The following is a 25,342-nucleotide window of genomic DNA, read 5'->3' as shown; positions in this document are numbered from 1 at the left end:
ACAGGCACATAAAAACCTTAAAGTAAAATTAAAAAGTAGTAAAAACAATTCTGTCTTCAATTCTCTGACTTAAATAGGGGATGAATGTTCAGTCCTCTTCCCAGATTATTAGCTCCTGCTAATTTTTGTTTGCTAGAACAATACGATGATCTTTAACAATCATATACTTTGAAATTACCACAGGGACTAAAGAGGAAATTAGAGAAGGAAATTTCCACTCTCAAAATTGACCTAAATCCTAAAGAATGAAGTATTTCATTATTACTCTCTCTGACTGAATCATGGACTTATAAATCAAAAACCTGCCATTTTGTTATAGGGACAAACACGAAGTCACAGAAATCCAAAGAACTGCTCTACTAATGTCAAGAAAATTTGCTTCTTGAGTGGGTCGAGATATCTAAATCCACTCCTAGCCACATAATAAAAGCCCTACCACCTAAACGATGTGCTGTGAGTAGAAAGCAAAAGATGACATAGGACTCCTAGATTTTTCAGAGGTTGTTTGAATACATTAATCTCTTTCGTTTGAGAAAAATCTTTATCTTGATGTCCATAATTGAAACCAATCACTTCTGGTGGGTCAGGGGGTCCTATGGTCTCTGGACCTTTAATGTGGCTAAGAATCCCCCAGGGATGTTAAAATACGGAGCAGGATTCAGAAACTCTGGGTTGCATGCCCAGCAAGCTCGCGGCAGTGTCACTGTCTGATGGACTACACTGAGCAATAGGACTCTAAGGAAGGTTTCCAAATGAAATAACCTCAACCAGATGTTTATTTTCAAAATATACAGCCTACACCAAGTTTATAACGGGAGATAATATCCCAGACCTCAACAAGATACCTGCTCCCCCTCTTCTCCTTTTTGTGATTTTTCCCATCTGGTTGCAAACTCAACGTAATACCTTAATGAAGAGCAATTTTCAAGAGTATCTTTTTTGTGCTGACCATTTATTGGGACTTGACTGACCAGGGCTTGTAAGGATGGACACAAAACTTCAAGTCTTTCGTAATGAAAGGATTGATTCAAAATAAATATTCTAAAAATTATGTCAAACACTAATGAATAAGTGACATTTACCAATAGTTTATAAGAGAATCGTTTTGGATGAACAATTTTCATTTCGCAAAATAAATCACTCATATCCTAAAAAGACACCTCTCCTTAAGCAGGAAAACAAAAGCCCAACAAAAATCAAGTCATGCCCGTGGCACAGCCTTAATGTTAGTTTTAGGGAGGAAAACGCCAACACTGAGACATACAAAAGTATTTGAGGAGAATTACACGTTATTAAATTTGTCCTAGAACCTGGGGGAGTTCAGGGAAAGAAAACAGCTGGTATATTTAAGAAAAATTTAAATAGAAAATATTACACATGAGAGCAAAATAGTCCATTTCTCTTAAGAAAACCAATAAACACTCACAAACTTTCATTTTTAGGTTTTCAACAATGTTTTTTTCATATTAGTCCAACTGCCACCAGTCAGCATGACAATTAAGGTGACAACAGGTCCAGTTTGCCATACTCCCTGTACACCCTTGGATGCTTTTCAAGCCAAAGAGGGTACCATTTGTGGTGGGAGGAGCCAGAGTCAAAGGAGAATCATTTCTCTTCACTCACGAGGAAACCTCCCTCTTGAGCATCTTCGGAATTTGTCATGGGAAGGCGTCTCAGTGTGTGTGTGCACGCTTCAGCCCCATAACTGTGAAGGTGGCAGCTGTCAGTTTCTCATAAACAAGGAACATGAGAGCAGCAGTGAGGACTGTCTGCAGCAGTTTGGCTTCCAGGCCTTTGTAGAGTCCCAGTATTCCAAAACGCCTAAAGGGAAAGAGGTTTGAAAAAACAGAAGTCAGCTCCTGCATCAGAGAACATGCTGCCTAGATAGCTACAGCACTTTGATGAGAACAAGCAGTGGAGGTTTTAGATTCAACACAGACTTCTGCTGTCAAAGTACTTCTTATCTTTAAAGGTATTTGGGGACTGATGAAACTTTAGTATTCATGAACCACTAATACTTTGTCCTTATAGTCACCATTAATTAGCAGAATGTTGACAGTATCCCACTGAGGATGCAGATCCTGAAACCTCCTGAAACCATCTTAATGGCAAAATCTGTGATCTAACTAAGAACTTCTGGATCTTCACTTTAATGCTAATTCAGTTATTTCAACTTAGTCCCTAAATGGCAGGACAGCTACCAATATGTTTAGATCATTTCAGCTCAGTATAACGAAAGAGAAAAATGAAAAGCTACCTGATTCTCAAACTTCCCATACATTTCATCCTCTCACTCGGTGGTTTTCAAATTTAGCAGGCATCCAAATCACCTGAAAGGCTTCTTAAAACATACATCGCTGGGTCAATTCCCAGAGTTTCTGATTGACTAAGTTTGGGATGAAATTCAAGAATTTGCATTTCTTCTTTTTACTAGAGACAGGGTCTCACTATGTTGCCCATGCTGGTCTCTGACTCCTACGTTCACGTGATCCTCCAAGCCTCGGCCTCCCAGAGTGTTGGGATTACAGGCGTGAGCCACTGCACCCAGCCCAAGAATGTGCATTTCTCACAAGCTCCCAGATGAGGAGGAGGAGGATGCCAGTCACCCAGGCTGGAGTGCAGTGGCGAGATCTTGGCTCACTGCAACCTCCACCTCCTGGGTTCAAGCCATTCTCCTGCCTCAGCCTCCTGAGTAGCTGGGACTAAAGGCATGCGCCACCACGCCTGGCTAATTTATTTTTATTTATTTTTATTTATTTATTTTTTTTGAGACGGAGTTTCGCTCTATCACCCAGGCTGGAGTGCAGTGGCGTGATCTGCACTCACTGCAAGCTCCGCCTCCCGGGTTCACACCATTCTCTTGCCTCAGCCTCCCAAGTAGCTGGGACTACAGGAGCCCACTACCACGCCTGGCTAATTTTTTGTATTTTTAGTAGAGACGGGGTTTCACCACGTTAGCCAGGATGGTCTCGATCTCCTGACCTTGTGATCCACCCGTCTCGGCCTCCCAAAGTTCTGGGATTACAGGTGTGAGCCACCGCACCCGGCCTTTTTTTTTGTATTTTTAGTGGAGACGGGGTTTCATCATGTTAGCCAGGATGGTCTTGATCTCCTGACCTCGTGATCTGCTCGCCTCGGCCTCCCAAAGTGCTGGGATTACAGGTGTGAGCCACCGCGCCCAGTCACAGATTATGGTTCTCACAAATAATGTTGTAAATTTGGAAGCAATCTACATGTCCATCAACAGATAAATGGATAAAGAAAATGTGGTACTTATATAAAATGCAGTACTCTTCGGCCGTCAAAAAGAATGAGAGTTCCAACAACATGGATGGAACTGGAGGTCATTCTGCTAAGTGAAACAAACCAGGCACAGAAAGACAAATATCGCATGTTCTCACTTATTTGTGGGACCTAAAAATCAAAACAATTGAACTCATGGAGATAAAGAGTAGAAGGATGGTTCCCAGAGACTACTGGGAAGAGTAGTGTTGGGCGGAAGGCGGGGATGGTTAATGGGTACAAAAATAGAGAGTTTGAATAAGACCTTGTATTTGCTAGCACAACAGGTGACTAGAGTCAATAATAATTTAATTGTACATTTAAAAATAACTAAAAGAGTATAATAGGACGGTTTGTAACAAAAAGAATAAAGGTTTGAGAGGATGGATACCCCATTTTCCATGATGTGATTAGTATGCTTTGCATGCCAGTATCAAAACATCTCACGTACCTCAAAAATATACACCTGCTATGTACCCACAAAAATCAAAAATTAAAAAATTAAAAAAAAAAAGCCATTAATAACATCTGTATACAAGCTTTTGTGTAGACATATGCTTTCATTTCTCTTGGGTAAATACCCTGAAGTGGATGGCTGGGTCCTATAATAGGTGTGGTACATATAAATTTTTTTTTTTTTTTTGAGACGGAGTCTCGCTGTGTCACCCAGGCTGGAGTGCAGTGGCGCGATCTCGGCTCACTGCAACCTCCGCCTCCCGGGTTTACGCCATTCTCCTGCCTCAGCCTCCGAGTAGCTGGGACTACAGGCGCCCGCCACCACACCCGGCTAGTTTTTTGTATTTTTAGTAGAGACGGGGTTTCACCATGTTAACCAGGATGGTCTCGATCTCCTGACCTCGTGATCCACCCGCCTCGGCCTCCCAAAGTGCTGGGATTACAGGGTTGAGCCACCGCGCCCGGCCATGTACATATAAATTTTTTAAAGAAAATGCCAAATTGCCTTCCAAAGCAGCTGTACCATTCTATATTCCCACCAGGAGCATGGGAAAGTAAGTTCTGGCTGCTCCAACATCCCTCCCAATACTTGATATAGTAAGTATTTATTTTTTACTTTATACCTATTCTTTGTCTTTTATTGTATTTTATTTTTTGATAGAAGGTCTCACTCTGCTGCTCAGGCTAGAGTGCAGTGGCACAATCACGATTCACTGCAGCCTCAACCTCCTGGGTTCCAGCAATCCTTCCACCTCAGCCTCCTGGGCAGCTGGGACTACAGGTACGCACCAGCACGCCTAGCTAATTTTTTATTTGTGTTGAGACAGGGTCTCACTATGTTGTCCAGGCTGTTATCAAACTCCTGAGTTAAAGCAATCTGCCTGCCTCGGACTCCCAAAGTGCTGGGATTATAGGTGTGTGCCACCATGCCAGCCTAATTTTATCGTTTAGTCCCTTGAATTTTTTTTTTTTTTTTTTTTTTGAGACAAGGTCTTGCCTCTATAGCCCAGGCTGGAGTACAGTGGTGCCATCATAACCCAGCATAGCCTCGATCTGTCGGGCTCAAGTGAATCTCCTGCCTCAGCCTCATGTGTAGCTGTGATTACACATGTGTGCCACATGCTTGGCTAATTTTGTAAATATTTTTTGTAGAGACGGGATCTCACTACTTTGCCCAGGCTGGTCTTGAACTCCTGGCTTCAAGTCATCCTCCTGTCTCAGCATCACAAAGTGTTGGGATTACAGGCATGAGCCACTGTGCCCAGCTGCACATTTTATTTTAATAACAAATTTATTTTCAAAATATCTTGTATCTAGGAACACTAATAAAGTTGTAAGAGCTTCTGCTTCAAAGGAGGTCCCTGACATACCTGACTTCACTAAGTGTCAGTTTCTTTAAATGAAACAGGAAATGGCAATAGTTCTTAACTCACAGAGCTACTGTTAGGATTGCGATTACCTACGTGTAGCCTCTAGCTCAGTGTCTGCCACATAGCAAACCAATGAAAATGTTAGCTACTCTTACCATCATCATCATCATCACTATTATTACTTTTTCCACTGCCCCCTCCCTTCTCCAGTACTCCTATTCTATAGGCGGATGTTACATTGCTAAGAGGGGTCATAGGATATGCCACTGATGAAAGCACCACTCAGGGTGACTGGAGTATAGAAGGGTTCTCTTTCTGAAGGAGTTCTGTATATTTGTTTTTTTTTTTTTTTTTTTTTGAGACCGAGTCTCGCTCTGTCGCCCAGGCTGGAGTGCGGTGGCCGGATCTCAGCTCACTGCAAGCTCCGCCTCCCAGGTTTACGCCATTCTCCTGCCTCAGCCTCCCGAGTAGCTGTGACTACAGGCGCCTGCCACCTCGCCCGGCTAGTTTTTTGTATTTTTTAGTAGAGACGGGGTTTCACCGTGTTAGCCAGGATGGTCTTTATCTCCTGACCTCGTGATCCGCCCGTCTCGGCCTCCCAAAGTGCTGGGATTACGGGCTTGAGCCACCGCGCCCGGCCAGGAGTTCTGTATATTTGTAACTAACAAAGAATAACAACCTGAACTTTTCCATAATTTCCCAAAATACTGTCATACTGTACTAGGCTCCTAAAATGGGAAACGTCTAAGCACAGCAAGCAAGGGAAAGGTTTTGGACCAAGGCAGTAGTGTGAGAGAGGGAAATGCAACCCGTCCCTGGCAGAGACGGCTGCTGAAGGACAGCACGGGATGCGAGGCATCTGCAAAGCTCACCTTACTCGTTGGTGAAGAAGATAGAGAATATTCCGAAGACTTCCCAATGTTCTGTTTTCTGGGTTTAGTCTATGACGCCCAAACTGAGGAAAGAGGGAAAAAAAAGTAAGTACTGTTGCTGCTTTTAAAAATCTTCATTACTACCTGGAGAGGATATTATGTTGGAGCAGTATCTTATAGCATACATTAATAAATATATCCAGTTAGTACCATAGATTTCTTTTTTTTTTTTTAATTTTTTATTTATTTAATTTTTTTTGAGATGGAGTCTCGCTCTGCTGCCCAGGCTGGAGTGCAGTGGCCGGATCTCAGCTCACTGCAAGCTCCGCCTCCCGGGTTCACGCCATTCTCCTGCCTCAGCCTCCCGAGTAGCTGGGAATACAGGCGCCGCCACCACGCCCGGCTAGTTTTTTGTATTTTTTAGTAGAGACGGGGTTTCACCGTGTTAGCCAGGATGGCCTCGATCTCCTGACCTCGTGATCTGCCTGTCTCCGCCTCCCAAAGTGCTGGGATTACAGGCTTGAGCCACCGCGCCCGGCCAGTACCATAGATTTCATTAAACCTGTATTTTTCAACTGAGTGAAATATTTCAATTAAATAAGCGAAAATAAGAAAAATTTTTCTTTTCTTTTCTTTTTTTTTTTTTTTGAGACATCTTCTCACTCTGCCACCCAGGCTAGAGTGCAGTGGCGCAATTTTGGCTCCACCTCCCAGGTTTAAGCAATTCTCCTGCCTCAGCTTCCCGAGTAGTTGGGATTATAGACATGTACCACCACGCCTGGTTAATTTTTGTATTTTTAGTAGAGACGTGGTTTCACCATGTTAGCCAGGCTGGTCTCAAATTTCTGACCTCAAATGATCCATCAGCCTTGGCCTCCCAAAGTGCTGGGATTACAGGCGTGAGCTACCACGTCCCACCTAAGAAAAAGTTTTCAATGAAGCAAGCATGGTAATTTTCATTTTATAGAAATGTATAGGAAAATTCTACCTCAGAAGAAAAAAATATGCCCAGGATGATGATTTAGATATTGATGGTAATAACTTCCACTTCTTTAGGAAATTCTGAGAAACGAATCATTTAGGACCTCTGCAGTCTAAGCTCTTCACATTATGTGTTTACATTATAAAAGTGTTAAAATACATTTACAAGGATGCTACTGAATTCCCTTATATTAAGTACCAATTTTAAAATAATACATTAGTAAAAATGCTTTTAACAGAAAGTACTAATTTTTCTGAACTGGAATACTCTCACTAACACCTCTATTTTATCTAGCAACAAGCCTTTTGAAATTTTTCTCCAAAACAGATCTTGCATCTGTCCTTATCCTACTCCTCTCCTCTTTAGTGCCGCCACCATGGTCCAGGCCACCATCCTCTCTCGCCTGTATTACCGAAATGGCCTCCTACTAGATTGCCCCTGGCTTTCTCTCTTAGCTTTCTGACCAGTTCACCACATCATAGCCACAACAATCTTCTCCAATTGTAAATCACAGCACATATTCTCCAGCTTAAAGCCCTTCCCATCACATATTCTCAGCTTCCAGTGCTGAGGATAAAAAATCCACATTCCTCACCTACGGTTTCCCTGCTACTCTTGTAATCTCACCCTGAGCCACTCTACTGCATAGAGGCCTTCTTTCAGTCCCTAGGATGCACCAAATTCTTAGTACATTGATATGGTTTGGCTGTGTCCCCATCCAAATCTCACCTTGAATTGTAATAATCCCCACATGTCAAGGGCAGGGCCAGGTGGAGATAACTGAATTATGGGGGCGGTTTCCCCCATACCGTTCTTGTGGTAGTAAGTCTCACAGGATCTGCTGGTTTTATAGGAGGAGTTCCCCCTGCACTTGTCCGTGCTGCAGCCATGTGAAGAAGGACATGTTTGCTTCCCCTTCTGCCATGATTGTAAGTTTCCTGAGGCCCCCCAGCCATGCTGAAACGTGAGTCAATTAAATCTCTTTCCTTTACAAATTACCCAGTCTCAGGCAGTCCTTTAGAGCAGCATGAGAATAGACTAATACACACATCATGCTCCCCCTGCCTGGAATGCACTTTCCTCCACTGTGCCTGGCTAGGGCCTTACCCTCCTTTGCATCTTGATTTAAACATCCCTTCTCAAAGAAGCCCACCTCCAATCATGCTATCTAAGAAGATCCCCACCATGCCCCTCTCCAGTAAATAATTTCCTTTATAGCTCTTTTTTCAATTTGTAATTACCTATTTATTTTGCTTGTTTACCTGTTCATTCTAACTTCCACTAGCTCCATGAGGACAGGGATTATGACTTTTATTTACCACTGCATGCCCAGTTCCTCCCATAGTGTGGATGCTTAGTAAATATTTGAACAGATAAATAACTGAATGAATTAAAAAACAGAAATTTGAGAGTGCTTCAGAAAAGCTAAATCATTCATTCCTCCTGAGTGAACTAAAGGAATCAGCCTCTGACTTTGTAAAGGATAATCCCCCCTGGGGCACTAAACCAATAACTTGAATGAGAAGGAAGCAAAGTTATGCTTTCCTGAGGTCTTTAAAGAACTTGTCTCCACGTTTGTGTTTTCTGAGACATTATGTTACCTAAGAAATCACAAATGCAAACTTCATTCTAAACCAATGACAGCCAGCCTAGTTAAGCAGAATATCAAATAAAAAAATGGGGGCCAGGCACAATGGTTCATGCCTATAATCCCAGCACTTTGGAAGGCCAAGGCAGGAGGATCGCTTTAGTCCAGGACTTTGAGACAAGCCTGAAAAACATGGTGAGACCTCATCTTTTTTTTTTTTTTTTTTTTTTTTTTTTGAGACGGAGTCTCGCTCTGTCACCCAGGCTGGAGTGCAGCGGCCGGATCTCTGCTCACTGCAAGCTCCGCCTCCTGGGTTCACGCCATTCTCCTGGCTCAGCCTCCCGAGTAGCTGGGACTACAGGCGCCCGCCACCTCGCCCGGCTAGTTTTTTGTACTTTTTAGTAGAGACGGGGTTTCACCGTGTTAGCCAGGATGGTCTCGATCTCCTGACCTTGTGATCCGCCCGTCTCGGCCTCCCAAAGTGCTGGGATTACAGGCTTGAGCCACCGCGCCCGGCCGAGACCTCATCTTCAGAAAAAAAAATTTTTAATTAGCTGGACAAGGTGGTGTATGCCTGTAGTCTCAGCTACTTGGGCGGCTGAGGCAGGAGGACTGCTTGTGCCTAGGAGGTCGAGGCTATAGAGACCCATGTCGCACCACAGTACTCCAGCATGGGTGACAGAGGGAGATCCTGTCTCAAAAAAAGAAAAGAAAAAAAAATGGATAAGGAATACTCTGGCATACCAACTAACTGCTTTATTGCTTTATTAACACTGTTTTAAATCAAGAGACTACATATATTAGAATGCTGTTTGACTAGATGCGAAAAGAACCCCAGCACTCACCCTCAGAATTGACTGTACCGTCTGCATGGGATAGGTGAGCGTGGTGGCAATCGCTTTGGCTACTGCACCAATGATGAACACATCCAAGGAAGAAAGCTGGAAAGCAAAGAAAGAACAAACCATATCAATCAAGTCAACAAGAAGGTGTCAGAGAGAATTATTTTACTGCTTTCAAAATCAGGGATTACCTTCATCCGTTTCTTTAAAAGCTGCCGTTTTAAACCTTCATAGAACATGAACTGGATGGCAGGATTGAAGACCAACAGCAATGAGGGAAATGTGCCATTCCATAAAGCCGAGATTCCTTCATCTCGAATGATCTGATGAAAAGCATCTAAACAAGAAATCAGGGACTTTTGAAAAGCATGATGACAACCCCCTAACTAGAGAAGACAATGTGAATTCCGTTCAAATGTACCCAGAACACAAACCATACTGGTTCTATAAAGATTTCCTTCTGGCAGTTGCGTACAATGGCTCATGCCTATAGTCCCAGTACTTTGGGAAGCTGAGGCGGGTGGATCATGAGGTCAGGAGTTCGAGACCAGCCTGGCCAGCATGGTGAAACCTTGTCTCTATTAAACATACAAAAATCAGCTAGGTGTGGTGGCACACGCCTGTAATCCCAGCTACTTGGGAGGCTGAGGCAGGAGAATTGCTTGAACCCGCGAGGCAGAGGTTGCAGTAAGCCAAGATTGTACCACTGCACTCCAGCCTGGGTGACAGAGCAAGACTCCGTTTCAAAAAAAAAAAAAAAAACAAAACAAGATGTATTTCTTGCAATGATAGTTTGGGGGCAAGTTTATCAGTTAATTACTTTTTGATAATCAGACACTGACAGTCACCAAGTTATTGAGAGACCAACTTCAATCACAGGCAACTGTTCCTGACGATCCGGAGTTAGAACGTCCAATTCTCCTAAGTCATTATCAGCATCACTGGGAATTCTGGATTACACAAAACTGTGAACTGAGCCCACATCTTTCACAAAAAAGTCCAGTACAAGAAAAGATAAGATCGTTTCCTGGAGTTTATTATACAGGATTTGACTTTTAAAAACCACTATTTCACTACAAAGATTGATGTATGGGAAAGGAGAACCTGGCAGTGTGGTACTATTGAAAGGCAGAAGCTCAAAGATACCAGATACCAATCTGGTGTCTATCCAAAGACAACACTAGAATAAAAAAGTATAGATTATTTTTCAAAAATATTCATCCCCTCCCACTGATACTCCTTGGGAGCAGCATAATTCTCTACCCCTGGTCTTGGGTTTGGCTATGTGATGTGCTTTGGCCACTGGGATGTCAGCAGACAAGGTGCCAACAGGGTTGAAAGGTGTTTATACTGTTGGGTGTGCCCTCTTCACCTTTTGCCATCACAATGAGAAGAATATGCTCATGCTGGTCCCAGAAAGAGAAGAGACATGTGAACTGAGACTGTTAGGCTAGGCTCAGCCTAGATGAGCCAAATCCACGTCAATCCACAGACACATGTGTTAAAAAAAAATGTTACTGGCCGGGCGCGGTGGCTCAAGCCTGTAATCCCAGCACTTTGGGAGGCCGAGACGGGTGGATCACGAGGTCAGGAGATCGAGACCATCCTGGCTAACACGGTGAAACCCCGTCTCTACTAAAAAAAATACAAAAAAAAAAAAAAAAAACAAAAAACTAGCTGGGCGAGGTGGCGGGCGCTTGTAGTCCCAGCTACTCGGGAGGCTGAGGCAGGAGAATGGCGTGAACCCGGGAGGCGGAGCTTGCAGTGAGCTGAGATCTGGCCACTGCACTCCAGCCTGGGCGACAGAGCGAGACTCTGTCTCAAAAAAAAAAAAAAAAAAAAAAAATGTTATTGGCCGGGCGCGGTGGCTCAAGCCTGTAATCCCAGCACTTTGGGAGGCCGAGATGGGTGGATCACGAGGTCAGGAGATCGAGACCATCCTGGCTAACACGGTGAAACCCCATCTCTACTAAGAAATACAAAAAAAAATAGCCGGGCGAGGTGGCGGGCGCCTGTAGTCCCAGCTACTCGGGAGGCTGAGGCCGGAGAATGGCGTGAACCCGGGAGGCGGAGCTTGCAGTGAGCTGAGATCCGGCCACTGCACTCCAGCCTGGGCTACAGAGCAAGACTCCGTCTCCAAAAAAAAAAAAAAAAGTTATTGATGAATGCCGAGATTTGAGGTTGTCTGTTATGTAGCTATTTTTTTTAAAAATTATACTTTAAGTTCTAGGGTACATGTGCACAACATGCAGGTTTGTTACATATAGATACATGTGTCATATTGGCATGCTGCACCCATTAACTCGTCATTTACATTAGGTAAAAGCAATGGAAACAAAAGCCAAAATAGACAAATGGGATCTAATTAAACTAAAGAGCTTCTGCACAGCAAAAGAAACTACCATCAGCGTGAACAGGCAACCTATAGAATGGGAGAAAATTTTTGCAATCTACCCATGTGACAAAGGGCTAATATCCAGAATCTACAGAGAACTTAAACAAATTTACAAGAAAAAAATCAAACATCCTATCAAAAAGCGGGCAAAGGATACGTTATGTAGCTTTATGTGGCAACATATTCCAGATACAAAGAAGAAAGAAAACCCTGAAATAGAAATTCTGCGAAGAGATACTTACCAATGATACCTTTGTAGTTCGTTGGTACAATGTCTTCATTCCTGAATTTTGCCCCTTGCAGCTTCAGTCTGGTGTTTACCACCCAGAGTGGAGTTGTTAGCAACACGTTAACTACTCCTTTAACAAGAAAGATGGAGAGAAAAAGGGAAAGCAAAATGTCAGCTTTTAAGCTTTGCTGTTTTAAAGCTACATACTAATATTCCATTTATATCTCTGTCACTGACCTCTTAGGAGACCTAAGGTAAGGTGTCTCTTTGTGCCAGGGTACAACACAAGCCACTACTGTTAGAAGCGATTTGGAAGCTTTGCTGAGAGCAAAATGGCTGGCAGCAGCACCTCTCCAGATGAAGAGCAACAAGTTCCCTCATTTGTACAATAGGCAATCTATATGTCAATTTACATACCATTCAAAGTAGCAACTGCGATATAGTCATAGCTTTAAATATAATTTTAACGTTAACAGCTTTAGAGATGGGAGTGGCTTATACCTAACATGCTAAGTCCATAACAATATCAGATAAAACACACAATTTACAACTCTTACTTAAGTAGCTCACATGGTTTGAAGTGAGTATGGATCTGGTACAATGAGTGACAGGGGTGGGACAGGAAGTGGTGACATTTAAAAATGCCTTCACAGAGACAGCTCACTGAAGAGTTCCTCATTGCTTAGAGAATTAGGACAGGCAGGCAGCAAGCATCAGTTAAGTGTCACAAAACACCTGAAACAGCTTCACAAGCATCATGATCCTTACAAGCTTAAAGATGGGGATCTTGGCCCCCCAAGGTTGCCTCAGAGTAGAACAATACAATGAGCCAGGTGCTTCTTTTTTGAAAACACATGATCCCAATTTAACACCATCTTGAGATATTAAAATATTCCTCACCAGTCCTGAAATGATTAAAAAAAAAATACCAGATAGAATTGTAACAAAGTGCCTGACACATGGTATATACTTTATAAATAAATATTTATTAAATAAATAGTGGAACAAATGAAGCAATGAACAAACTCAGTAAAAAAGCGCACATCCAGCTCTCTGGCTCTATTCAAGATCTGAAGAACCAAGAGAAAAAATCCTAAGGAAGAGAAGTCTTTTACTAAAATTCATTTAAAGACAATTGAAGAAATAAAGTTTTGATTTAAGAATCTCAAAATATTATATATAGGAAATGCAGTCTAACCAAGGATAAACTTGACAAAACAGCCAAGAGATTCAAATTCAATGTTTTCATTGGTTGCATACAGTTGTTAAAGATATTTTGCTGCCTGTCTCTAAGGAGCATTATGAAAGCACATTTCTCAAAATAAAAGACATCACCTAATAATTTTATCAGTCATATTTGTCATATTTTTTTTTTTTTTTTGAGACAGAGTCTTGCTCTGTCGCCCAGGCTGGAGTGCAGTGGCGCGATCTCGGCTCACTGCAAGCTCCGCCTCCTGGGTTTACGCCATTCTCCTGCCTCAGCCTCCCGAGTAGCTGGGACTACAGGCGCCCGCCACCTCGCCCGGCTATTTTTTTGTATTTTTAGTAGAGACGGGGTTTCACCGTGTTAGCCAGGATGGTCTCGATCTCCTGACCTTGTGATCCGCCCGCCTCAGCCTCCCAAAGTGCTAGGATTACAGGCTTGAGCCACCGCGCCCGGCCATTTGTCATATTTTTATAGATTCACAGAACATTAAGAAGTCATCTTTAGTTATAACTTAAAATATTCATACATTGTCTAATACATACATAATCTAAAAAACCCTTAGTTACAGAGTCTTGCTAGTCTCATTTTTTCAAAAGCACCCATGCCCCAGAGGCCATTACAGAAGGATATTAACACATTCCTATTTGCCTAGATTTTAGAACATATTCCTATTCAATGCAATGCACACTTCACTTAACAGAGAAAAACTAACAGTCAGAAAAACCAGACTAGAAAGTGCTACTGAGCAGTCTACTACATTTGTTTTAAGAGAAAAGGAGGACAGGAGAGCTCAGGAGCAGAGATTATAAGCTTCCACAGATACGGTAGAAAGGCAAAGTGCACCCACCTTTCTAAACAAGTGAAATATGCTGCCTGTTAAATAAATTCTTTTTTTTTTTTTTTTTTTTGAGACGGAGTCTCGCTTTGCCGCCCAGGCTGGAGTGCAATGGCCGGATCTCAGCTCACTGCAAGCTCCGCCTCCCGGGTTCACGCCATTCTCCTGCCTCAGCCTCCCGAGTAGCTGGGACTACAGGCGCCCGCCACCGCACCCGGCTAGTTTTTTTTTGTATTTTTTAGTAGAGACGGGGTTTCACTGTGTTAGCCGGGATGGTCTCGATCTCCTGACCTCGTGATCCGCCCGTCTCGGCCTCCCAAAGTGCTGGGATTACAGGCTTGAGCCACCGCGCCCGGCCTAAATAAATTCTTTAGAAATCAAAATTTTGTTCATTTAAGAGGTAGGCACATACAAAAACACTTAGGGGGCAATGCAACTAAGATAAAGATCTAACCATTCTTTAAAATTCTGCTTTCACACCCAGTGTGGTGGCTCATGCCTGTAATCTCAACACTTACGAGAGGCCCATGTGGGAGGATCACTTGAGCCCAGGAGTTCAATAGCAGCCTGGGCAACAGAGGGAGACTCCATCTCTAAAAAAAATATTAAAAATTAGCCAGGCATGGTGGCACACTCCTGTGGTTCCAGCTACTCAAGAGGCTGAAGTGGGAAGATCGCCTCAGCCCAGGAGGTTGAGGCTGCAGTGAGCTGTGATCGTGCCACTGCACTCCAGAGCCCGGGCAACAGAGTAAGACCTTTTCTTATTAAAAAACAACAACAACAACAAAAAAACTGCTTTCCTATCCCCATTATTAACACAAGCAGAAAAACTAAAAGGATTCTTCTAAAGGACAACCTCAAGTACAAAAATGAACTACATTAGTTACATAACGGATTATAAAGTCCTTGTAAGAACATTTGGTATTTCAAAGCTTTTTATCTGAGAAGTTCAAGTACTTTTTTCACCCTCTAAGTCAAAATAAATGGAGGAGTACTTTTTAACCACTATAATTTTATGAGTTCTGAGAGAAGCTACTCAAAATACTTGGGAATCCAAAACTTTACTAAAACTTGCAACCTGTATCATCAAGCAAAGGTCAGCATTCCACTGAGAGAAGCATGCCACAAACCATTCGTGAGTACCAACTCCTGACAGGCCCAAAGGACAAAGAAAATTGTCTGCTTTTTTATATGCCCGTGTAACTCTTCTGCCAGTTCCGGCCAGGTGCAGCGGCTCCCGCCTGGAATCTCAGCACTTTGGGAGGCTGAGGCAGGTGGATCACGAGGTCAGGAGTTAGAGACCAGCCTGGCCAACATGGTGAAACCCCGTCTCTACTAAAAATACAAAACTGAGCAGGGCATGGTGGCAGGTGCCTGTAATCTCAGCTACTCGGGAGGCTGAGGCAGGAGAATCGTTTGAACCCGGGTGGTGGAGGTTGCAGTGAGCCGAGATTGCGCCACTGCACTCCAGCCTGGGTGACAGTGTGAGACTCCATCTCAAAAACAAACAAACAAACAAACAAAAAAGAAAAATCTTCTGCCAGTTCCAAGCTGTGGGTGCTACTTCAGTCTAAAGTGGGCATACAAATTAATACTTTACCTACCAAAGGGCAGAAGACTGTTTTTCTTTCTAATTCTAATGTCTATAATTCTATTTTCTTTCTTTCTTTTATGTAACAAATCATTTACAAGAAAGAATAAACCAAAATTAAGAGATGAAGAACACTAATTGAACACACTGAAATTATTCACTAAATCAAGGAACAATTAGAACACAGCTATTTACTCCTGAAATCTTGATAGTTTTAACAGCAGTGAGTCTCCTTTGTTATGGAGAGAAAACACAAGTGAAGTATGCTAATTGGGTATGCACTTCCGGGAAATATGTGCAACGACCATGGATATAAGCACTTTGGGAGGCCGAGACGGGCGGATCATGAGGTCAGGAGATCGAGACCATCCTGGCTAACACGGTGAAACCCCGTCTCTACTAAAAAATACAAAAAATTAGCCGGGCGAGGTGGCAGGCGCCTGTAGTCCCAGCTACTCGGGAGGCTGAGGCAGGAGAATGGCGTAAACCCGGGAGGCAGAGCTTGCAGTGAGCTGAGATCCGGCCACTGCACTCCAGCCTGGGCGACAGAGCGAGACTCCGTCTCAAAAAAAAAAAAAAAAAAAAAAAAAAAAAGAAAATGGCAAAACAAAGGCACAAATCTAACAAATCTCACTTGACTCAGCAGGAAGGAATGAAGCTTTACACACAACAGGAACAAACCTGTCTTGCCAGATTTAAGGCCAGAGGGCAAGAAATGCATTTTTAACTATCACAACAATAATACCTTTGGCATTCAGTAAGAGTTTATTGGTAAAAATTCCAATTTCACAAAAATGAGTGTCTCTTCATATAAGTTATCTGTTAAGGTTCTGTTCCCAAATTATTCCCCAGGATATTAAGCTTTATAGGCTGGTTTTTCTGGGAAAATACAACAAATAATAAATTTCTAAGTTTCAAGAAGAATTTGAAGAACAATGCTGTTCCTAGTTCTCCTTAGAGATGATACAACTCATTTCTGCAGTGATTATAATACAGCAGGAAGAGAGAAAGCTATTATAATTATTATAAAAATATGTACATATTAAGACATAAAAACTTGTTATGAAGAGAAGTTTAAAACTCACAAAAGTAATTTTCAAGGAACTCCCAACCTTCAGAGAAAGAGAAGACCTACAATCAGAGAATCTCACAATTACAAAGGATTGTAAAATTCTTTAACCCAGAGTCTCCCAACTGTGACACTACCGATATTTTGAGGTGGAAAATTATTTGTTGTGTGTGTATGTGGGCTCTTGTGTAGGATGTTTAGCAGTCTCCCTGGCCTCTACCCACTAGATGCCACATTTGACCCTGTGGATCAAAATCAGCCTCCATTTTGCTGATTGAGGCTAATTAGCAAAACCACTAATCTAATCCAATCACCAAGTGATTATTCAGTTTATTCTTTACAATTTCAAAACACAGGAATTCATTTTCACACCTGTTGTATTCCATTAGTTGTTACAATTATTTATTTTATTTTGTTTTGTTTTTTTGAGACATGGTCTTGCTGCAGTCTCCTACTCCTGGGCTCAAGCGATCCTCCCTCCTTAGCCTCCCAAGTGGCTGGGACTACAGGCACACATCAGCTAATTTATTTTTAACCTTTTTACCACTCCCAGCACTGAAGTTAAAATATGTAGATACAGCTTTAACTTAACACCACACTATCTAAAATGGTACCTCTTTTTCTTTCTTTTTTTTTTTTTTTTTGGAGATGGAGTCTCGCCCCGTCTCCCAGGCTGAAGTACAGTGGCGCGATCTCCGCTCACTGCAACCTCTGCCTCCTGGGTTCAAGTGATTCTCCTACCTCAGCCTCCCAAGTAGCTGGGATTACAGGTGCGTGCTGCCATTCCCAGCTAATTTTTGTATTTTTAGTAGAGAGGGGGTTTTGTCATGTTGGCCCGGCTGGTCTGAAACTCCTGACCTCAGGTAATCCACCCGCCTCGGCCTCCCAAAGTGTTGGGATTACAGGTACGAGCCATCGCGCCCGGCCAGTGGTACCTCTTTCTAACCCTCAGTACTCTCTATCCCCTCTCTGCTTAAATTTTGTCTGTAACCGTATCCTCTAACACACTGTGTATTTTCCTTGTTTATTGTCTATCTTATAATATTAGATTGTAAGCTTCATGAGGACAGAGATTTTCATTTTTTATTTACTGGCATATCCTTAGCATCTAGAACTGTATTTAGCACATATTAGACACCCAATATATATGTGATGAACAAACCATGATGAATAAATGGCTTGTGGGACAGGGTATATACTTTTTCTTTATTGTCCAAGGGAACTAGGCCAGGATCACAATATATTTACTTATCCTAAAGTACACAAAAAATCATTTTGGAATTGCTAACTCATACCTTTGCGGGGTGGGGGAAGAAAACATATGTACTAAGTTTCATCTTTGTTTCTAGTTGCTTTAAGAAGGTAGATTTAATATCAGTACAATAAATATTATTTTTATTTCTTAAAATAAATACTCAGCTGGGTGCAGTGGCTCATACCTGTAATCCCAGCACTTTGGAAGGTCGACACAAGAGAATCGCTTGAGGCCAGGGGTTTGAAACCAGCCTGGGCAACACAGTAAGACCCCCATCTCTACAAAAAAAAAAAAAAAAAAATTAGCTGGGTGTGGTGGCATACCTGTAGTCCTAGCTACTTGGGAGGCCGAGGCAGGGGGATGTCTGAAGCCCAGGAGTTGGAGGCTGCAGCGAACTGCACCATTGCACTCCAGCGCCTGGATGACAGAGCAAGACCCTGTCTCAACAACAGCAACAAAAAAAAAAAAAAGGAAAAAAAGGAAAAAAAATAACCTTGAAGGTTTCTCAGTATATAGTGAAGTATAACCTACCTGGATCTTGTGCCAATCATAGTTTCAGTTAATCACAGGCAGACAACTGTTCAATTAAGGTAAACAAGTGGTAACTAATCTGGCTGTCTTTTTTTTTTTTTTTTTTTTCTGAGACGGAGTCTTGCTCTGTCACCCAGGCTGGAGTGCAGTGGCCGGATCTCAGCTCACTGCAAGCTCCTCTTCTCGGGTTCACGCCATTCTCCTGCCTCAGCCTCCCAAGTAGCTGGGACTACAGGCACCCGCCACTTCGCCCGGCTAGTTTTTTGTATTTTTTTAGTAGAGACGGGGTTTCACCGTATTAGCCAGGATGGTCTCGATCTCCTGACCTCATGATCCGCCCGTCTCAGCCTCCCAAAGTGCTGGGATTACAGGCTTGAGCCACCGCGCCCGGCTAATCTGGCTGTCTTTAAACCTCACTTCTGACTTCTATATGTCACTTTCCTGTTTCTGTCCATAAATATTCTACCATGTGACAGCTCCAGGGTCACTCTGACCTTCTGGTTCTGAGGGCTGCCCAATTTGTGAATTATTCTTTGCTTGATCAAACTCTGTAAGGCCAGGCATGGTGGCTCACGCCTATAATCCCTTTGGGAGGCTGATGCGGGTGGATCACCTGAGGTTGGGAGTTTGAGATCAGCCTGGCCAATACAGTGAAACGCCGTCTCTACTAAAAATACAAAAAATTTCATTTTTTGGGCATGATAGCATGCGCCTGTAGTCCCAGCTACTTGGGAGGCTGAGACAGGAAAATCGCTTGAACTTGGGAGGCGGAGGTTGCAGTGAGCTGAGATTGTGCCAGTGCACCACTGCACTCCAGCCTGGGCGACAGGGTGAGACTCATTCTCAAAACAAAAACAAAAACAAAAACAAACTCTGTTAAACATAATTTGTCTAAAGTTTATCATTTAACAGTGGCCATTTAGGGAAAAACCTAAAAGGAGGTGAAGGAGTTGATCACATGGTTACCAGGCAGAGGTCACAGTAGGCACACGGGCAGACACATGCCAGGAGTGTTCAAGAAGGAGAAAAGAGGTCAGGGTGGCTGCAGCCGTGTAAGTAAAGAGAATAGGACGGCCAGGTTAAACAGGCTTTGCAGGACAAGGTAAGGGCTTTGGCTTTTCCTCTGAGTGAGATGGGAAGCAACTGGATGGCTCTCAACAGAGAAATGACATGATCTCATTCACTTTTTAAAATATTTTTCTAAGAGACAGGGTCTCACTCTGAATGACTCCTGAATAGCTAGGACTACAAGTGCATGCTACCATGCCCAGCTAATTGTTGTTGTTTTTGTTTTTTTTTTTGTAGAAATGAGATCTTGCTATGTTGCCCAGGCTGTCTCAAACTCCTGGCCTCAAGTGATTCTCTCACCTTAGCCTCCCAAACTGCTGGGATTATGGACATGAGCCACTGCACCCAGCCCTCATTAATGTTTTAACATGATCACACTGGCTGCCATGCTGAACACAGACTGAAGGGGACTAAGGAGGAAGTGAGAGATCAGTTAGGAGGCTCTGACTGGGCGCAGTGGCTCACGCCTGTGATCCCAGCACTGCGGGAGGCTGAGGCGGGCAGATCACTTGAGGTCAGGAGTCTGAGACCAGCCTGGTCAACATGGTGAAACTCTATCTCTACTAAAAATACAAAAATTAGCCAGGCGTGGTGGTGTGCACCTGTAATTCCAGCTACTCAGGAGGCTGAGGCAGCAGAATCACTTGAGCCCGGGAGGCAGAGGTCGCAGTGAGCCAAGATCAGGCAACTGTGCTTCAGCCTGAGACAGAGAGTGAGACTCCGTCTCAAAAACAATAAAATAAATAAAAACAAAACACTGAAATACTAGAAAACAGTGAATGAATAAATAATATGATTTTTCATCAGTGGTCATTCATTATTTTGCTTCTAGAAACCTGGAAGAAATTGTCTTGAGTTTCAAATGTTCTGGTAAATATAGTCATTTCTTAGCTTCCTCAAAAATCACCTTGAATTGCTGAAATAAGTGACTCTAATGAATCAAAGTTCTTTTCTGGTCTGAGGTAGCCGACAATGGCCACACACAGGATTTCCCCATAGAAATGCTCTTTGAAGGTATGCATGGTATGTGGTTCCATGGACTTCTTTGTATTTTCATAGTATGGGTTCCATCCTATGCTCACCACCATCTTCTGACCATTTCTACTTCCAACACTGGCCCAACCATAATAAATGCCACTGGATAGATCAGCTGGCAGATTATTTACCTTGCTCAGGAAAATTAGCTGTGGGGGGATACCCAGCTGCCTGTAGCCACGGCCGAAGCCCCACACCACTTGGTCCCAGCAGGAGTAGGGCAGATGCCTCGTAATGCAGTCTGCTCGAGGCATGGGCTGTGGCCCAGTCCCTGCGTCCTAAGGAGCCACCATCCACGCGATGCCTGGACCCTGGACCAGCTGCGGGGTGGGAAGGGGCGTGAGTTCTGTCTGGGGGTGGGTGGGGGGGCACCAGGGGCCAGGTGACACCGATGACACGCCACGGAGGATTCCTGATGTCGGCAACTCAGGAGCTGGGTCTCCCGACCATTTTCATTTTCTTTCCTTCTTCCCCCACCTTTTAAAGTATTTTATTTGTTTGTTTGTTTATTTATTTAGAGATGGAGTTTCCCTCTTGTTGCCCAGGCTGGAGTGCAGTGGCATGATCTTGGCTTACTGCAACCTCCACCTCCCAGGTTCAAGCAATTCTCCTGCCTCAGTCTCCCAAGTAGCTGGAATTACAGGCACCTGCTACCACACCTGGCTAATTTTTTGTATTTTCAGTAGAGATGGGGTTTCACCAGGTTGGCTAGGCTGTTCTCGAACTCCTGACCTCAGGTGATCCACCTGCCTCAGTCTCTCAAAGTGCTGGGATTACAGGCGTGAGCCACTGCGTCTGGTCCAAAATTTATTTTTTATAAAGACGGGGTCTCGCTATGTTGCCCAGGCTGGTTTCAAACTCCTGGCTCAAATGAATCTCCTGCCTTGACCTCCCAAACTGCTGGGATTACAGGGGTGAGCCACCACACCTGGCCTTGGACCATTTTCTGACAAGACAACAGATGATGCTCACAGTCAACACAGACCTGTAGGCTCTCCTATGTGTCAACTGTAATCCTACCCTCTTCTCACACACTCAAGAAAACACTTCAGGCTGGGCGCAGTGTTAGATATGGGGGAGTCTGCTGTAATCCTAAATTGCGCAAACAGCTAGAAAGGAGACAAACAGGACACAGTGAGTAACACAGGGGTGGTATATATCTGGTAGGTAATGGGATGGCAGACACAGCAAATAAACAGCTTTGGACAATTTAAAAAGCAAAAGATTTCAACATATAGTCCATGAATTAGAAGTTTCATGGAAAGTTATATGAGTTCGTCCCTGTGAGTTATAATCTTTCAAATGCAAATACATATAAACTAATCTAAAGTGATTAAAATCAAGGTATTACAAATAACTGGTCTCAAGTATAGAAGATCCCACTAGATTGCCATTTGTTGTAATTTATGTAAAAAACAAGTCTTTTTCTGTACAGGAACTATTCTAATTTTTTTTCCCCAAGTGAACAAATCTCAAACTTGAGTTCTTTGAGTCGTGATACTCTTTGAAAACTACTCTCCTAGAAAGGCTGCAAAACTGCAAAGTGGGTTCACGAGGAAGACCTCAAAGGGAAGATCAGACTAGTGCAATAGTCCAGGTGAGCAATGATAAGGCTTGATTTGGGGAAATGGATATGGATATGGAGAAGAGGAAATGGATCCAAGAGATACTGAGGAGATCAATGGTTCTGGACGGCGAAGCAGATGTGGAGTGGGTGAAGGCACGAAGAGCCTGTGATGACTCCTAGACTTCTATCCTGAGTTATTTATCCACAATTCAACCTCTCCCCTCTTCTCTCTAAGCACATGGCTGGTTCTTCTGGCCACCAGCCTCCATCCTGAAGCTATCTAGGAGCCATCCAATAGTAACCTTATTAACCTAAACTCAGGGATAGTTAAAAGGGGCTCATTAGGAATAACAAAAGATACTGCCACTCAGGAAATTCCAATGGTTTTAGGAACTGTGCCAGGAACCAGGGACAAAGGCCACATATATTTTTTATTATACCACATACAGAAATCCTATAACTTTAAAGCAGAAAAATCTAATAACCCAATTAAAAAGTGGACAAAGAACCAGAACAGACTTTTCTGCAAAGATAATATACAAATGGCCAACAAACATATGAAAAGATGTTCAACATCACTAATCATCAGAGAAATGCAAATCAAAGCCACAGTGAGATATCACCTCATACCCATTAGGATGGCTACTATCATAAAACAGAAAATAAGTGTTAGCGAGGATGCGGAAAAATGGGAACTTCTGTGTACCGTTGGGGGGATTATAAATGTTACAGTGTTATGGAAAACAGTATGGAGGTTCCTGAGAAAACTGAACAGAATTCCAAATGATCCAGCAATCCCGTTTCTGGGTATATACCCAAAAGAATGGAAAGCAGGCTCTCAAATAGATAGCTACACACTCATTTTCATAGCACTACTCACAATAGTGAAAAGATGGAAGCAACTTAAGTGACCATTAACAGATGAATGGATAAACGGAATGTGATATACACATATAATGGATTCAGTCATAAAAAAGTAAGGAAGTCATAGTACACGCTATATGGCATGGATGAAAGTCAAAGACATTATACTAAGTGAAATAAGCCAGTCACAAGAAAAACAAGTAGTATATGATTCGACTGGTATCAAGTATCTAAAGTAGTCAAATTCTTAGAAACTGAAAGTACAATGGTGGTTACTAGGGGCTGAGGGAGAGGGAAAAGGGGAGTTTAATGAGAATAGAATCAGGTCTGCAATATGCAAAAGTACTGGAGATTTATTTCACAACATTGTGAACATATTTAACACTACTGATCTTACACTTAAAATTATTAACATGGTAAATTTTATGTCACATGTTTTTTAACACAATTAAAAAAAAAAAACCAAGTTAGAAAACTGGCTATATTCTTTGTAAGCATTACTTTGGGCTAAATAACCTCTTAGAGTATATAAAACCACAAGGTAAATATAAAAACATTTTATACCCAGAAAACCTTGTTACCTGCAACAAACCCAACTACCAGATCTTTTCCAGTGGTAGAACGTTGACCTTTGACCCAGACTGCTTTGAGGCTATTAAAAGTGTAGAAATAGACAAAATTGGAGCAGCAGAGACTGGAAATCACTGGAAACCACCCTCGATATGGTGCCAGGCTAAGGGAAAAACACAATAAGCAAAGTAAAGGTCATGGACAAATTAGAAATTGGCAGAGAAATCCTAGGAAAGGCTGACCATCACTCACATGGTCTCAAGCTTCACTCCTACAAGAATACAAGGGACTCCAAACTGTACACACACCTCACATTCTAAAGGATGTCCAAATCAAGGAATCTATTCTAGCACTAATGATACCAAAGAAACAACACAAAGTCTGACTGATTTATTAATTCCCTCCCTTAATTTTCTTTAGTAACGTTGGTATATAAAATTAGAGACAACTTCCTTATGGCTGTTAGTTAATAGAGTACCATTCATGTTTTATGACAGGGCAAGAACAGTTAAAATGAAGTAGTTATAGAAAATAAGTACCAGAAAAAAAAAAAAGATGGAATTCATAAGGGCACAGGAGCTCACAGGATTTGGCTACAGGCCAAATCTGGGGCAATTTGAATACCAAAATAATTAGGTAATCAATTGTAAACAACTGAAAAATAGACATTTCTGAGTCTATACCAATAATAAGTAGACAAATAAATGAAGGAGAAGGGGAAGTCCTGCTTATAGCAGAATGCCAACACTGGTAAAATTGCCACTGTGGAGGCAATGCTGGAGTTGGAAAGTTTTCATTTTGCAACTTCAGGTAAATTTAGCGAAGAAATGTTGACAAGGCGCAGGATATTTGTATTGTTTTAAAGTATCTCCACATAGACTGCTTACAGTTGCAAGAGAAGAAAAAAGTAATCGCACAGTGGCCAAATCAAATTTAAGAAATCATAATTAGCCAACCAAGGGCAGGCAGACAATATGTGAGTCAAGATGTGATACCTTGAGGACACAATATCACCTGTGCATTATTCAGGCCAAGAATGTACAACCTCAATGGAATCATGAGGAAATGTGAGGCAAACTTAAAATGAGAAACATTCTTTTTTTTTTTTTGAGACTGAGTTTCACTCTTGTTGCCCAGGCTGGCGTACAATGGCGTGATCTTGGCTCACTGCAACCTCCACCTCCTAGGTTCAAGTGATTCTCCTGCCTCAGCCTCCACAGTAGCTGGGATTATAGGCATGCACCACCATGCCCAGCTAATTTTGTATTTTTAGTAGAGATGGGGTTTCTCCATGTTGGTCAGGCTGTCTCTAACTCCTGACCTCAGGTGATTCGCCTGCCTTGGCCTCCCAAAACGCTAGGATTACAGGCGGACTGTATTCTTTAAAAGTGTCAACATCATGGGGCTAAAGGCTTTGATGTATGTAACTTACTCTCAAATAATTCAGAGAAAATTTGTGTGTGGTGTGAGTAAGAAGGAGAAAAGAGAGGTGGGAGAGAGAGAGCATGAGCAAAAATGGTAAAACAAACAGGAAAAGATGTTAACAGATGAATCTGGGTAAAGCATATACTTGTCTTCTTTGTACTAAGTTTAGTTTTGCAAATTTTTGTAAATTTAAAATTATTTCCAATAAAAAGCTAAAAAAAAAGAAGTACATTGCCAGGCGCGATGGCTCAAGCCTGTAATCCCAGCACTTTGGGAGGCCGAGACGGGCGGATCACCAGGTCAGGAGAT

General features: G+C 42.6%; 1 protein-coding gene and 1 pseudogene across 3 annotated transcripts in view; both read right to left on the bottom strand.

Annotated features, from left to right (window-relative positions):
- Positions 1-490: 490 nt before the first annotated feature.
- Positions 491-25,342, bottom strand: part of SLC25A17 (solute carrier family 25 member 17) — a 54,148-nt gene continuing 29,296 nt past the window's right edge. For 2 of the 3 annotated variants that reach the window (XM_025400026.1, XM_025400027.1), the window contains 6 exons: positions 23,620-23,771; positions 12,030-12,146; positions 9,584-9,729; positions 9,396-9,491; positions 5,981-6,063; positions 491-1,821 (listed from right to left, as the gene is read on the bottom strand). In XM_025400026.1, the coding sequence (XP_025255811.1) occupies positions 1,674-1,821; positions 5,981-6,063; positions 9,396-9,491; positions 9,584-9,729; positions 12,030-12,146; positions 23,620-23,771 (742 nt within the window). In that variant the 3' untranslated portion in view covers positions 491-1,673. The remainder of the gene's footprint in view (positions 1,822-5,980; positions 6,064-9,395; positions 9,492-9,583; positions 9,730-12,029; positions 12,147-23,619; positions 23,772-25,342) is intronic. The other variant, XM_025400028.1, reaches the window with a different exon arrangement.
- Positions 20,376-20,861, bottom strand: LOC112633406 (annotated as a pseudogene).

This window comes from Theropithecus gelada, chromosome 10, assembly GCF_003255815.1.
Source record: "Theropithecus gelada isolate Dixy chromosome 10, Tgel_1.0, whole genome shotgun sequence".
NCBI lineage: Eukaryota > Metazoa > Chordata > Mammalia > Primates > Cercopithecidae > Theropithecus > Theropithecus gelada.
Note: the sequence above shows the minus strand (reverse complement) of the source record. Positions and strands in the feature narration are given on the sequence as shown.